The sequence below is a fragment of the Hyla sarda genome, unplaced genomic scaffold (assembly GCF_029499605.1).
Source record: "Hyla sarda isolate aHylSar1 unplaced genomic scaffold, aHylSar1.hap1 scaffold_807, whole genome shotgun sequence".
In the NCBI taxonomy this organism is placed as follows: Eukaryota; Metazoa; Chordata; class Amphibia; order Anura; family Hylidae; genus Hyla; species Hyla sarda.
In genome coordinates, this window is record NW_026610833.1 from 50,558 (window position 1) to 66,508 (window position 15,951).

The following is a 15,951-nucleotide window of genomic DNA, read 5'->3' on the forward strand; positions in this document are numbered from 1 at the left end:
TGGTTCTTAGCCCTACAAGATGGTTCTTAGCCCTACAAGATGGTTCTTAGCCCTACAAGAGTACCAGTTTACGGTAAAGCACAGGCCAGGGACCGAAATGGGAAATGCAGATGCCTTGTCACGGGTATATTGTCTGACGTCCAGATGTGTTCCAGCCCTGGGTCTGAAACGGGGGGAGGATATGTGACAGAGTGTCTGGAGAAGTAGTGGACGGGGTCTATTTGTGCCCGAGGTTCCTCACTTATGTAATTTAAAGCAACCAGGGAAATGTTCAGCAGAGGTCTATGCAGAGGTCTATGCAATTTGGGTTTGTATAAAACCTGTGTGTTTTTAGGGCCTGTGTTGCTGGAGTGGGGAGAGAAGGGTGGGCCCCCACTCCATCCGGACAGTCCGGGTTTTGGGCTGTCAGGTAATCCCTCCTCAGGTGTGCTGGCCTGATATAAGGCTGAGAATGCAGACACATTTCTCTCTCATCCTGGGGACAGGTTATCTGCATGGAGCCTGTGAGACACTACAAGTGGGATGGACGTCGCTATATTGTTTGGTGCCTGGTATTAGGCCGCACTTGGTTACTGAGGTTTCCTGTTGTTAGTTAGAGCCGGACAGGCTTAGGATTTTGTTTTTTATATTTTATGTTCTGTACCTCAACCTGTCAATAAAACTGCTGAGGTCAGTTAAATGAATTCCCTGCTGTTTGGACGGCAATTTCTACAGTGTTCCTGCAAAACTGTACCTGTCTACCCAGGAGACGTTATCCCCGTTACCTAATCCCTTACAGTATACAGAGAGACCACGGCCGCCTTAACTGTTCCATGAACTTCTGAGCCCAGAACCGCGTCCGTTACATACAATGGCCGAATTCTACCTCCCCGGAGATATACAGCTGCACGATAACATGGAGTAGATCCTTGTCTTAAGTTTCTGTACTTAGGAAAGTGTAAGGGCCACAGTTTGCTTTGCAGGGCGGGGGCATCAGACTCCTCATCACTAGGGGCCACACCAGCCTTATTGTTGACTGTATGACTGTAACTTCTCCATAACACATTGATAAATACCCTGCGGCACCAGATCACACACACCACAGTAGTTCAGATAGTCCTGCCAGAAATATCATGGTGCACCACATGGTAATACCTGACACGTGTATTAGAATTTATCTTGTTCATGTTTTCCGACCGTTCAGCCTGATGTTTTGTTTTTAATCCCCTTTTTTATTTAGCAGGACCAATGAACAGCAGGAATATGCCAAATGGACATCTTATTCCATCTCCAGAAGTCCATCATGTTACATCGGCCATTCCAGGACAGAACCCCATCATTGCTCATGTGCTCCCGATCCTTCACAGCCGAGCACCGGACCCCACAAATGACAAACATTCTCTTGACCCTACATATATTGAGAAAAAAGGTGCAAATCACAAGGTGGGCAAGCTATATCCATGTAATGTCTGCGGGAGATATATTAAATCAAAGACAAGTCTCATTCGACATCAGAGAATCCACACGGGTGAGCGGCCATTTTCATGTTCTGAGTGCGGGAGATGTTTTACCCAGAAATGTGACTTTATTCAGCATCAGAGAGTCCACACGGGGGAGAAGCCGTTCTCATGTACTGATTGTGGAAAATGCTTTAGGCGAAAATCTAATCTGGTTGAACATCACAGAACTCACACGGGAGAGAAGCCTTTCTCATGTTTAGAGTGCGATAAATGTTTTACCAGGAAATCCAAACTTTTCAGGCATCAGAAAATCCATCACACAAATAAGAGATTGTTCTTTTGCTCTGTTTGTAGAGAAAACTTCACACAGAAATCAGACTTTCTCCAACATCAAAGCGTTCATGCGGCAGAAAATTGGTTCTCGTGTCCTGAATGTGGGAAAAGTTTTACCAGGAAGTCCAACCTTGTGAAGCATCAGCTGGTGCACACAGGGGAGAAGCCCTTCTCATGTTCCGAGTGCAGGAAAGGCTTCATGAAAAAGTCTAACCTTGTGGAACATCGGAGAATTCACTCCGGAGAGAGGCCATTTTCATGTAATCAATGCGGAAAATCTTTTACCCAGAAATCAAATCTTGTTACCCATCAAAGAATTCACACAGGGGAGAAACCATATTCATGTTCTGAGTGTGGAAAGTGTTATACGCAGAAGGCAAACCTTATGGAGCATCAGAGGGTTGGCACTTGTCAGAAGCCATTCTCTTCTATACCTGGCAGATGAATATCCCACACTCAGTGTCGTCCTCACGGGTACTGGAACGTGTTCACACACTAGGCGGCTGCCCTGGTCATGTTACCCCTGACGCTATTATGTAAGGAAAATATACCAACTGGTATCACTGGAGACAGCAGTCAGGTGGTTAATAATATTAGTCTCTCATCCACCGACTGAGGCGGTGCTTCTCCCATTACACCAGAAGCCATTGTAATCAGCTAAAACGTGTCTTCTCATTATATGAGGCCAAAGGGATGGGGGACAAGTTTCTTTCTTTGGCTACATTCACACTAAGTTTTGTCCATACTGGGACCGGATCCGACTGGAAGATGGGAAGACCGGGCGCTCCTGTATCCCAGCCAGCCCCAGTCTCATTCATTTTAATGAGTCGACCGGAGTCAGATAGTGACTATACATCAGATAGTGACTCCGGTCGGCTCATTTTTGCCACATATCCGGTTTTCTGGCAGGACTGGGCAAAAATGAGTCACTATCTGATGTATAGTCACTATCTGACTGGGGCTGGCTGGGATACAGGAGCGCCCGGTCTTCCCATCTTCCAGTCGGATCCGGTCCCAGTATGGACAAAACTTTGTGTTAATGCAGCCTTTTAGTATAAAGCTAAGTTTCTGCTTTTTTTTTTTTTGTTTTATTTTTTTGCAAAAACGCCCAAACTGCTACTGTACTGTATTGTGTTTTTTTGACGCAAGAATGCAAACCAGATACCAACCAATCAGCAGCCTGATGTTACCAGGGTGGACGAGACCAATGTTATTGGCCCTTCCCAGTCTAAATAAGGCCAGCCTATTACCGCCTAGGTCCGCTCTGGGCCTGTTGGTACTGGCTTTTCCTGCTAACCCTGTGGCGGTGGGTACGTGAGCAATAATTAGGGATTAGCGCTGGCTGTTTTTGGAGCTAACAATGAACCCACTGATAAGATTCTACTACTAAGCCTGAAAAGTAAATTTAAAAGAACACGACACACGACAAAAAAACTCCCCCACAGCCCAACTATTTCATTAATAAATAAAAAAAAACGCTGGTCATTGTTGTAATCCACCAAATTCACAGAAATGCTCAAATGCTCCACATACACCAATATCCACTAATACAGGTGTCTGGCATTAGCCTCCTCCTTCTCTCTCCGTTCAGAACACGAGTTGGGGGCGCTAAGGGAGAGATGTTGGATGTGTATTGGGGGAATCAAGGGAGATCGCTGTTGGATGTGTATTGGGGGATCGGGGGAGAGATGTTGGATGTGTATTGGGGGATCGGGGGAGAGATGTTGGATGTGTATTGAGGGATCGGGAGAGAGATGTTGGATGTGTATTGGGGGATCGGGGAGAGATGTTGGATGTATATTGGGGAATCGGGGAGAGATGTTGGATGTGTATTGGGGGGCGCTAAGGGAGAGATGTTGGATGTGTATTGGGGGAATCAAGGGAGATCGTTGTTGGATGTGTATTGGGGGATCGGGGAGAGATGTTGGATGTGTATTGGGGGCGCTAAGGGAGAGATGTTGGATGTGTATTGGGGGAATCAAGGGAGATCGCTGTTGGATGTGTATTGGGGGATCGGGGGAGAGATGTTGGATGTGTATTGGGGGATCGGGGGAGAGATGATGGATGTGTATTTAGGGATCGGGGGAGAGATGTTGGATGTGTATTGAGGGATCGGGGGAGAGATGTTGGATGCGTATTGGGGGATCGGGGAGAGATGTTGGATGTGTATTGGGGAATCAGGGGAGAGATGTTGGATGTGTATTGGGGGATCGGGGGAGATCGCTGTTGGCTGTGTATTGGGGGATCGGGGGAGATCGCTGTTGGCTGTGTATTGGGGGATCGGGGGATAGATGTTAGATGTGTATTGGGGGATCGTGGAAGAGATGTTGGATGCTTATTGGGGGATCAGGGAAGAGATGTTGGCTGTGTATTGGGGGATCGGGGGAGATCGCTGTTGGATGTGTATTGGGGATCGGGGGAGAGATTTTGGATGCTTATTGTGGGATCGGGGGAGAGATGTTGGATGTGTATTGGGGGATCAGGGGAGATCGCTGTTGGATGTGTATTGGGGGACCAGGGGAGAGATGTTAGATGTGTATTGGGGGATTGGGGGAGATCGCTGTTAGATGTGTATTGGGGGATCAGGGGGGAGATGTTGGATGTGTATTGGGGGATCAGGGGGGAGATGTTGGATGTGTATTGGGGGATTGGGGGAGATCGCTGTTGGATGTGTATCGGGGGATTGGAGGAGAGATCGTTGTTGGATGTGTAATGGGGGATCAGGGGAGAGATTTTGGATGTGTATTGTGGGATTGGGGGATAGATGTTGGATGTGTATTGGGGATCAGGGGTAGAGATGTTGAATGTGTATTGGGGATCGGGGGAGATGGCTGTTGGATGTGTATGGAGGATCGGGGGAGAGATGTTCGATGTGTATTGAGGGATCAGGGTGATTGCTGTTGGATGTGTATTGGGGGAGAGATGTTGGATGTGTATTGGGGGATCAGGGGAGAGATGTTGGATGTGTATTGTGGGATCGGGGGAGAGATGTTGGATGTGTATTGGGGGATCAGGGGAAATCGGTGTTGGATGTGTATTGGGGGATCGGGGGAGAGATGTTGGGTGTGTATTGGGGGATCGGGGGAGAGATGTTGGATATGTATTTTGGTGTGGTGGCTTTAACTCAGCGTTCTTGTAACTATCCTACTCCCGGACAAATCCGTATTCAGAATGTATATACCGAAGCATAGAGAAATAAATCAGACAGAGCCATTGTGCTTTAGCGTTGCCTGTGTGCTGTCCACACTCTGATCTTTATTTCAAATCGTTCATGCTTATATCACCTTTGTCATTAACATAAGTTCCCACCCCCTGCTAGGGGGAAGGGCATGCCACTCAGTCTTTCCCGGGCTCTCTTTATTCAAAGTCTTCAGACGATGCGAGGGGTGATATGAGAGAGAGCAGATAGGGGAGGAGTGGACAAATAACAGGAATGTGGAGTCTTCACCCTAAATGGGCATTTTACATATACAGTATATAAGATTTATATATACACACATATAAATCTATATAAATCTATCACAGTGGGATCGGGGGAGAGATGTTGGATGTGTATTGGAAGATCAGGGTGATCGCTGTTGGATGTGTATTGGGGGATCGGGGGAGAGATGTTGGATGTGTATTGGGGGATCAGAGGAGAGATGTTGGATGTGTATTGGGGGATTGGAGGAGAGATGTTGGATGTGTATTGGGGGATTGGAGGCGAGATGTTGGATGTGTATTGGGGGATCGGAGGCGAGATGTTGAATGTGTATTGGGGATCGGAGGAGAGATGTTGGATGTGTATTGGGGGATCGGGGAGAGATGTTGCATGTGTATTGGGGGAGAGATGTTGGATGTGTATTGAGGGGTCGGGGGAGAGATGTTGGATGTGTATTGGGGGAACGGGGAGAGATGTTGGATGCGTATTGGGGGAACGGGGGAGAGATGTTGGATGTGTATTGGGGGATCGGGGGAGAGATGTTGGATGTGTATTGGGGGATCGGGGGAGAGATGTTGGATGTGTATTGGGGGATCAGGGGAGAGATGTGGGATGTGTTTTGAGGGATCGGGGCAGAGATGTTGGATGTGTATTGGGGGATCGGAGGATAGATGTTGGATGTGTATTGGGGGATCGGAGGATAGATGTTGGATGTTTTTTGAGGGATCGTGGCAGAGATGTTGGATGTGTATTGATGGATCGGGGGAGAGATGTTGGATGTGTATTGGGGGATCGGAGGACAGATCGCTGTTGGATGTGTATTGGGGGATTGGGGGAGAGATGTTGGATGTGTATTTAGGGATCGGGGGAGAGATGTTGGATGTGTATTGGGGGATCGGAGGAGAGATGTTGGATGTGTATTTAGGGATCGGGGGAGAGATGTTGGATGTGTATTGGGGCATCGGGGGAAAGATGTTGGATGTGTATTGGGGGATCGGGGAAGAGATGTTGGATGTGTATTTGGGGATCGGGGGAGAGATGTTGGATGTGTATTGGGGCATCGGGGGAAAGATGTTGGATGTGTATTGGGGGATCGGGGAAGAGATGTTGGATGTGTATTGGGGGATCGGGGGAGAGATGTGTGATGTGTATTGGGGGGGGAGAGATGTTGGATGTGTATTGGGGGATCAGGACAGATCGCTGTTGGATGTGTATTGGGGATCGGGAGAGAGATGCTGGATGTGTATTTAGGGATCGGGGGAGAGATGTTGGATGTGTATTGAGGGATCGGGGGAGAGATGTTGGATGTGTATTGAGGGATCGGGGGAGAGATGTTGGATGTGTATTGGGGGATCGGGGGAGAGATGTTGGATGTGTATTGGGGGACCGGGGGAGAGATGTTGGATGTGTATTGAGGGATCGGGGGAGAGATGTTGGATGTGTATTGAGGGATCGGGGGAGAGATGTTGGATGTGTATTGGGGGATCAGAGGAGAGATGTTGGATGTGTATTGGGGGATTGGAGGAGAGATGTTGGATGTGTATTGGGGGATTGGAGGCGAGATGTTGGATGTGTATTGGGGGATCGGAGGCGAGATGTTGAATGTGTATTGGGGATCGGAGGAGAGATGTTGGATGTGTATTGGGGGATCGGGGGAAGGGATGTTGGATGTGTATTGGGGATCGGGGGTGATCGCTGTTGGATGTGTATTGGGGGATCGGGGAGAGATGTTGCATATGTATTGGGGGAGAGATGTTGGATGTGTATTGGGGGATCGGAGGACAGATCGCTGTTGGATGTGTATTGGGGGATTGGGGGAGAGATGTTGGATGTGTATTTAGGGATCGGGGGAGAGATGTTGGATGTGTATTGGGGGATCGGAGGAGAGATGTTGGATGTGTATTTAGGGATCGGGGGAGAGATGTTGGATGTGTATTGGGGCATCGGGGGAAAGATGTTGGATGTGTATTGGGGGATCGGGGAAGAGATGTTGGATGTGTATTTGGGGATCGGGGGAGAGATGTTGGATGTGTATTGGGGCATCGGGGGAAAGATGTTGGATGTGTATTGGGGGATCGGGGGAGAGATGTTGGATGTGTATTGGGGGATCGGGGGAGAGATGTGTGATGTGTATTGGGGGGCGAGAGATGTTGGATGTGTATTGGGGATCGGGAGAGAGATGCTGGATGTGTATTTAGGGATCGGGGGAGAGATGTTGGATGTGTATTGAGGGATCGGGGGAGAGATGTTGGATGTGTATTGAGGGATCGGGGGAGAGATGTTGGATGTGTATTGGGGGATCGGGGGAGAGATGTTGGATGTGTATTGGGGGACAGGGGGAGAGATGTTGGATGTGTATTGAGGGATCGGGGGAGAGATGTTGGATGTGTATTGAGGGATCGGGGGAGAGATGTTGGATGTGTATTGGGGAATTGGAGGAGAGATGTTGGATGTGTATTGGGGGGATCGGAGGAGAGATGTTGGATGTGTATTGAGGGATCGGGGGAGAGATGTTGGATGTGTATTGAGAGATCGGAGGAGAGGTCACTGTTGGATGTGTATTGGGGGATCAGGGGAGAGATGTTGGATGTGTATTGGGGGATCGGGGGAGAGATGTTGGATGTGTATTGGGGGACCAGGGGAGAGATGTTGGATGTGTATTTGGGGATCGGGGGAGAGATGTTGGATGTGTAGTGGGGGATCGGGGGAGAGATGTTGGATGTGTATTGGGGGATCGGGGGAGAGATGTTGGATGTGTATTGTGAGGGATCGGGGGAGAGATGTTGGATGTGTATTGTGGGATCGGGGGAGAGATGTTGGATGTGTATTGTGGGGGATCGGGGGAGAGATGTTGGATGTGTATTGGGGGATCGGGGGAGAGATGTTGGATGTGTATTGTGGGATCGGGGGAGAGATGTTGGATGTGTATTGTGGGATCGGGGAAGAGATGTGGGATGTGTATTGAGGGATCGGAGGAGAGATGTTGGATGTGTATTGGGGGATCGGAGGAGAGATGTTGGATGTGTTTTGAGGGATCGGGGCAGAGATGTTGGATGTGTATTGAGGGATCGGGGGAGAGATGTTGGATGTGTATTGGGGGATCGGAGGACAGATCGCTGTTGGATGTGTATTGGGGGAGAGATGATGGATGTGTATTTAGGGATCGGGGGAGAGATGTTGGATGTGTATTGGGGGATCGGAGGAGAGATGTTGGATGTGTATTTAGGGATCGGGGGAGAGATGTTGGATGTGTATTGGGGGATCGGGGTTGAGATGTTGGATGTGTATTGGGAGATCGGGGAGAGATGTTGGCTGTGTATTGGGGGATCGGGGGAGAGATGTTGGATGTGTATTGAGGGATCGGGGGAGAGATGTTGGATGTGTATTGAGGGATCGGGGGAGAGATGTTGGATGTGTATTGAGGGATCGGGGGAGAGATGTTGGATGTGTATTTAGGGATCGGAGGAGAGATGTTGGATGTGTATTTAGGGATCGGGGGAGAGATGTTGGATGTGTATTTGGGGATCGGGGGAGAGATGTTGGATGTGTATTGGGGCATCGGGGTAAAGATGTTGGATGTGTATTGGGGGATCGGGGGAGAGATGTTGGATGTGTATTGGGGGATCGGGGGAGAGATGTGTGATGTGTATTGGGGGGGGAGAGATGTTGAATGTGTATTGGGGGATCAGGACAGATCGCTGTTGGATGTGTATTGGGGGATCGGGGGAGAGATGTTGGATGTGTATTTAGGGATCGGGGGAGAGATGTTGGATGTGTATTGGGGGATCGGGGGAGAGATGTTGGATGTGTATTGAGGGATCGGGGGAGAGATGTTGGATGTGTATTGGGGGATCGGGGGAGAGATGTTGGATGTGTATTGGGGGATCGGGGGAGAGATGTTGGATGTGTATTGGGGGATCGGGGGAGAGATGTTGGATGTGTATTGGGGGATCGGGGGAGAGATGTTGGATGTGTATTGGGGGATCGGGGGAGAGATGTTGGATGTGTATTAGGGGATCGGGGGAGAGATGTTGGATGTGTATTGAGGGATCGGGGGAGAGATGTTGGATGTGTATTGAGGGATCGGGGGAGAGATGTTGGATGTGTATTGAGGGATCGGGGGAGAGATGTTGGATGTGTATTGGGGGATCGGGGGAGAGATGATGGATGTGTATTTAGGGATCGGGGGAGAGATGTTGGATGTGTATTGAGGGATCGGGGGAGAGATGTTGGATGTGTATTGAGGGATCGGGGGAGAGATGTTGGATGTGTATTGAGGGATCGGGGGTGAGATGTTGGACGTGTATTGGGATTGGAGGACAGATCGCTGTTGGATGTGTATTGGGGGATCGGGGGAGAGATGTTGGATGTGTATTGGGGGATCGGGGGAGAGATGTTGGATGTGTATTGGGGGATCGGGGGAGAGATGTTGGATGTGTATTGGGGGATCGGGGGAGAGATGTTGGATGTGTATTGGGGGATCGGGGGAGAGATGTTGGATGTGTATTGAGGGATCGGGGGAGAGATGTTGGATGTGTATTGAGGGATCGGGGGAGAGATGTTGGATGTGTATTGGGGGATCGGGGGAGAGATGATGGATGTGTATTTAGGGATCGGGGGAGAGATGTTGGATGTGTATTTAGGGATCGGGGGAGAGATGTTGAATGTGTATTGAGGGATCGGGGAAGAGATGTTGGATGTGTATTGAGGGATCGGGGGTGAGATGTTGGACGTGTATTGGGGGATTGGAGGACAGATCGCTGTTGGATGTGTATGGCTATCTTTAGGGCTATCTTTAGAAAGCTGAAGATTATTTCTGTCTATAAAATTGTTAAGTAGCAGCTAGAGAAAATAAAAAAAAACAGCGGCCATGACGTGGTTGGGTTAGTCAACCAGAAAGAAGAAGAAAAGACAACATATGTAGCTCAGTATTTCAGGGCATATGAAGTGAAGACACATTCTAAAAACATCACCCATAAGTGCTGACTAATGGAGTATTTTCTTTACTGGACACAATCACTTGAGAAAGCCGAGACAAAAAGCTGTGGTGCATTTCTAGGAGAAATATATATATATATATATATATATATATATATATATACTGTGAGTTTCCGTCCTCGGGGATAGCTCTGGGATCATTCATCATCCTCGCAATAACTCGCCAGATAACAGTTCAGCATACAAGCCTGGCACCTCGCCAGCTTTATTTACACAGGTTGCAGGTAAAACAAAAAATAAAACAGGAACAAAATAAAGACCAAGACCGTCTGGTCACTGACTATAACTCTCAGCATGCCCTGTCTACTAACTGGTGAGCTCCCCTCATCCAGTTAAAACATGTGCGACCTGCAACCTGATTACTCACAGTTCACACAGTCACTTGGGCCACTCACAGCTCCTGCTGTGTGCGTCCAACAGGGCCCGCTGTCTCCCCCTTACAGTGGCGTGCTGTTTCCAAGGGAGAGCCCAGATCAAACTGAGCCTCTTCCTTTTCCACACCTCCCCTGTCTGCTGCCTGATAACTTTAGGGGCCAGGTGAGGGATTCTTCAGAGTGAGTCCAGGAAATGCACCCTTTCCTTGACACTTTATCACATATCCCCCCCCCCCTTGAGTCCATCTGCCTTTCCTTCTTCTTGGACAGCTTTTGTCCAACAGACTCTGGAACCTTTGACCTCTTTCTTCCGTACTCTCACCAGCCACCAAGTACAAAGTTTGGAGAAGACAGATGCTCCCAACCTTTGTCTTCTTCAGTCCTTGGCTTGCTGGACCTCTGCTGTTACGTTAGGTCTAGGTTCCGATAACAACCATCGTTGTCTCTATAGCTTCAGAAGACCTCCCACACTGTTTCACCTCCGTCACAGCCTCAGAGGACTTCTCACATGGTTTCACCTCAGTTTTAGCTTCAGAGTCTTTGGCTCCTTCAGGTTCTTGTGTAGAATCAGCTTCTACTTCTTTTTTGCTCTTCTCTGCATCTGTAGCTTCAGTTGTGCCATTTTCTTTACTCACAGCTTCTGAGGTTGAATCTGGTTTAGCTTCTGCTTCAGTGGATTTCTCTGCCTCAGCTTTACCTTCAGAATTTTTGGTCGCTCAGGTTCAGAGGATTTCTCACAGGACTTTTCCTTGTTCTCCACTTCAGACTCCGCTACTTTTAGAGAAAGCATCCCAATATCCAGTAGCTTTTGCCCCAGAAGCCTTTCTTTAGCCAGTTCCACCATAGCTTGGTCTCTGGTCTCTTTTAGGACCTTCATGTACTCTTCCATCTTTACATATTCTCGCTGCTTACTCTTGAGCTTAGCGGACTTCATCCTCTCACTGTCCAACAACTCTGTCAAGTCCCTGACATTATCTTCCAAAGAGAGCAATTGGTTTGTCAACTGCTCATTGTCCACCAGCAGAGCCTCTTGTTCGTAGAGTTGCGTTCCGAGCCAATCCAAGGCAGCTGCGTGGGACCTACTGTGCGCTTTGTTCTGTGCTTCCAGGCTCTGCACTTTATGAGCCATCATCACTTTCTCTCTCTCCAGCTCTTCCTGCCTTGTGGTCACACCGCAGAGCCTGATATGCACCATGCAGAACACGCACTTCTTCCGCCTGGAAGGAGATCTGCTTGGCCAGTCTCTCCACTTCAGTCTTCTAGCTAGTAACAAGACTCTTGGAGGGGGACAGTTCATCCTGCAGGGCCGCAAACTCACTTTTGTAGTGCTTCATGACTTTTTCCAGTTGAAGCTTCGCTTCCTGCTCTTTCTTAAAGTCTGCCAGCATTTTATCCCTCTCGTCAGTCAAGCGCTGTACCTCTTCTTTTTTCATCAACTTCATTGAAACCATCTGCAAAGTTTCTTCCAGATTCTGGATCTGCTCCAGTTTCTTCTCAAGGCCAGCTCGTCATTTCCGAGACTTTTTTCTCACAGTGGTCTCCTCACTCTCGCTGTTAGACCCTGAGACATTCTCTTGTCCTCTGTCAGACACTCGACCTGACTCTTCTCCATCTCTTGGCGAAGTCTTCCCCTTTTTCGGGGTTCCGGCCACTTGTGCCTCTGGGTGATTCACGAACAGTTCCTCTGAACTGTCTCTCGGCTCCTTGGCAGACTTTTCTTTTGTCTCGTCACTGTCTCTCCGCGGCCTGGCAGAAACGACTAGGGCTCCTGAGTCTGCAACAATATCTGGTTCAGCGGTTCAACCTTCCTGGTTATGACCTCTCTCTGGTCCAGATGCCACATCTCCTTCACTTAGGACTCTGTGGCCGTAAGTGCAGCACCCAGCTCCACCGGTACTCTCTTCCGGAGTTTTGGTTTTTCCACAGCCATCTCCATAGCTTCTTTCCAGTCACCTCTTTAAAGGGGTTGGGCGCTGCCCTTCCTTTTGGAGCTGCGCACGCAGCATCTGGAAGTTCATTACTCCGAACGCTGTGTGCAGGCTTCCGTGTTCGCGGCCTGTTGTTTGGTGCAAGTCAAGTGTTGTGAGCCTATCGTGTTCCGGCTCTAGTTATATGACAACTTTGTGACTTATGGTATCATAGGGAGTAGAAATACATACATCAACCATTTTACAACCCCAAATAGCGGCTTGTATAGACATTACAGCAGAGTCTGGCTTTCTGCAGCTGGTCTTTACCAGACTTATTACACATTTTGGTTCTAATAAAAACATCTTTTTACCTTCAATTTCCAACAGTACTCTTTACATCTGAACACATTAACATAAGTTTTTCAAGAAAAACATTTTCAGCCTGTATGGGTTAACCATATATGAGATCATTCACGCAGTCCCACAAAATCACCTCAGTCTTTACCACTTCCGGACCCCTTGGGTGCAAAATTTCCGGCGCACGCTCGGCCTCCCACGACTCCCAAAAGTATGGAAAGTCTCTGCCCAGAACAATTTTCCCCGTAAGTCCCGCACAGACCTCCAACACATGGTTCACTGTCCCAAAAGAGACTTCAAAAATAACTTGAACAGTCCTACCGGTCTCCGAACTACCTGAACTACCTCTGGCCTTGTCCGAGACACAGTCTTACATCCATCCACGTCCACCCACAGTGGGATTCCGTCACGGGACCTCAGGTTCATCCAGGCGACCACTGGTTGTGGTCCACGTCGGTTGCCCCCCAGCAACGGCCTGCCGATGTCCTCCTTTTTCCAAAAGAAAATCTCGATTCGTTTACCCCTAGCAACGTTCCTCCACAGACTTCGTCTTGTGCTCGTGCTCCTCTGACTTGCAATCTTGCAGGGGGTTGCTCCTAGCAACGGCTCAACTCCAACTCGCCCGTTGGTTGCCCTTGGCAACGTGCTGCCATTGTCAACATGATGCCCGCATCCTCCACTAAATGTGAGTTTCCGTCCTCGTGGATAGCTCTGGGATCGTCTTGGTCACTTGCCACGGGACACATTTCCTCGCAATAACTCGCCAGATAACAGTTCAGCATACAAGCCTGGCACCTCGCCAGCTTTATTTACACAGGTTGAAGGTAAAACAAAACATAAAACAGGAACAAAATAAAGTCCTAGACCGTCTGGTCACATTTAAGCATTCCCTGACTACTTACTGGTGAGCTCCCCTCATCCAGTTAAAAGATGTGCTACCTGCAACCTGATTACTCACAGTTCACACAGTCACTTGGGCCACTCACAGCTCCTGCTGTGTGCGTCCAACAGGGCCCGCTGTCTCCCCCTTACAGCGACCTGCTGTTTCCAAGGGAGAGCCTAGATCAGACTGAGCCTCTTCCTTTTCAACACCTCCTTTGTCTGCTGCCTGACTTCTTAGGGGCCAGGTGAGGGATTCTTCAGAGTGAGTCCAGGAAATGCACCCTTTCCTTGCCACTTTATCACTATATATATATATATATATATATATATATATATATTTATGACTTGCTGGGGGTCTTAGAGGTTGGTCCCTGCTGATAGAACATTGGCAGCTGGGCCTGACTACTCTGCTTTCTTATCTGGTATCTAATTTTTCTCCCCTCCACCTCAACAATCTTAAAGGGGTTGTCCAGTGAAAGACAACTTATCCCCTATCTACAGAACCCCCCGCGATCTCCTGACGGGATCCCCTGCTGCAGACTGCACACGCTTCATTCATTTCTATGGGAGAAGAGACCTGAGTGCTGTACTAGTGCATCTCTGGCGCTCCCATAGAAAAGAATGGGGTCCGCGCCGCCTGCAGCATGCGCTCCTCTCAGTGAGCCGGGGTCCCTGTCAGGAGTCCCTGTGGATAGGGGATAAGTTGTCTTACCCTGGACAATCACTTTAATAGGAACCCATTGACATATGGGGGGTAGAGTATGAACCCCTTGTATTTTTGGGGTTAATCTTGGCGGGACGAATGGAGAAGACTCATAATAAGGTTGTGGAAATTATAATTTGTGTATTCTAGAACTTCTGGTAATGTATCAGAGGATTGTGAGATGATTTTATTGCCTTGTACAGATATTCAATAAATCAGTATGAGTGACTAGTGGTGGCACCAGTATGAGTGACTAGTGGCGGCACCAGTATGAGTGACTAGTGGCGGCACCAGTATGAGTGACTAGTGGTGGCACCAGTATGAGTGACTAGTGGTGGCACCAGTATGAGTGACTAGTGGTGGCACCAGTATGAGTGACTAGTGGTGGCACCAGTATGAGTGACTAGTGGCGGCACCAGTATGAGTGACTAGTGGCGGCACCAGTATGAGTGACTAGTGGCGGCACCAGTATGAGTGACTAGTGGCGGCACCAGTATGAGTGACTAGTGGCGGCACCAGTATGAGTGACTAGTGGCGGCACCAGTATGAGTGACTAGTGGCGGCACCAGTATGAGTGACTAGTGGCGGCACCAGTATGAGTGACTAGTGGCGGCACCAGTATGAGTGACTAGTGGCGGCACCAGTATGAGTGACTAGTGGCGGCACCAGTATGAGTGACTAGTGGCGGCACCAGTATGAGTGACTAGTGGCGGCACCAGTATGAGTGACTAGAGGCGGCATCAGTATGAGTGACTAGTGGTGGCACCCCCCCCCCCAACAAAATGGAGACTCTCAGACTATACTGATGTTGTCTCTTCTCTGGATGTCTAACACTCTCCTCTAGTGTTTACTACGGGATCTCCGGGTCGAGGACGTCGTGTAGAACATGTTATTTCCTGTCCTTGGAGTCTCCGCAGTCGTCTGTAATAACAATGGTGGTCCCTAGACTGCACAACTTGTTTTCACCTAAAGCATTCGCCTTTCTTGTATCCTGAATTTGGATCCCGGTATCCCCCAAGACTTATAATAGCGCAAAATAGGTAGGAAATGGCAGCGATCACAAGCAAATCATCCGGAACATACGAGACGGAACGGGAACTTCACCAATATACTGGGAAGCTGCTGGTCCAGCAAAGGAAACGGCTCAATAATAAAGGACAATTACTTGTGCAGGACCCAACAAGAGTGGGGGGGTCACTTCTGGACCTTATACTGACCAATAGGCCCAGACACAGTATCGGAGGTAGAGGTCAGGGGTTATCTTGGTAATAGTGACCACAACATAATACGTTTTCATTTATCCTATAAGAGGACGTCTACTAGTGGGACTACAAAAAAATTTAACTTCAGGAAGGACAATTATCACCAACTAAGAGAGGACCTCAGTGACATAGATTGGGACCGTGCCCTCAGTGACATAGATTGGGACCGTGACCTCAGTGACATAGATTGGGACCGTGCCCTCAGTGACATAGATTGGGACCGTGACCTCAGTGACATAGATTGGGACTGCGCCCTCAGTGACATAGATTGG

General features: G+C 48.8%; 1 protein-coding gene across 3 annotated transcripts in view; it reads left to right on the plus strand.

Annotated features, from left to right (window-relative positions):
- The window catches only part of LOC130347044 (zinc finger protein OZF-like), a 51,563-nt gene extending 49,049 nt beyond the window's left edge, over positions 1-2,514 (plus strand). For 2 of the 3 annotated variants that reach the window (XM_056554597.1, XM_056554599.1), the window contains one exon: positions 1,220-2,514. In XM_056554597.1, coding sequence (XP_056410572.1) covers positions 1,220-2,217 — 998 coding nt within the window. In that variant the 3' untranslated portion in view covers positions 2,218-2,514. The remainder of the gene's footprint in view (positions 1-1,219) is intronic. The other variant, XM_056554598.1, reaches the window with a different exon arrangement.
- Positions 2,515-15,951: the final 13,437 nt, after the last annotated feature.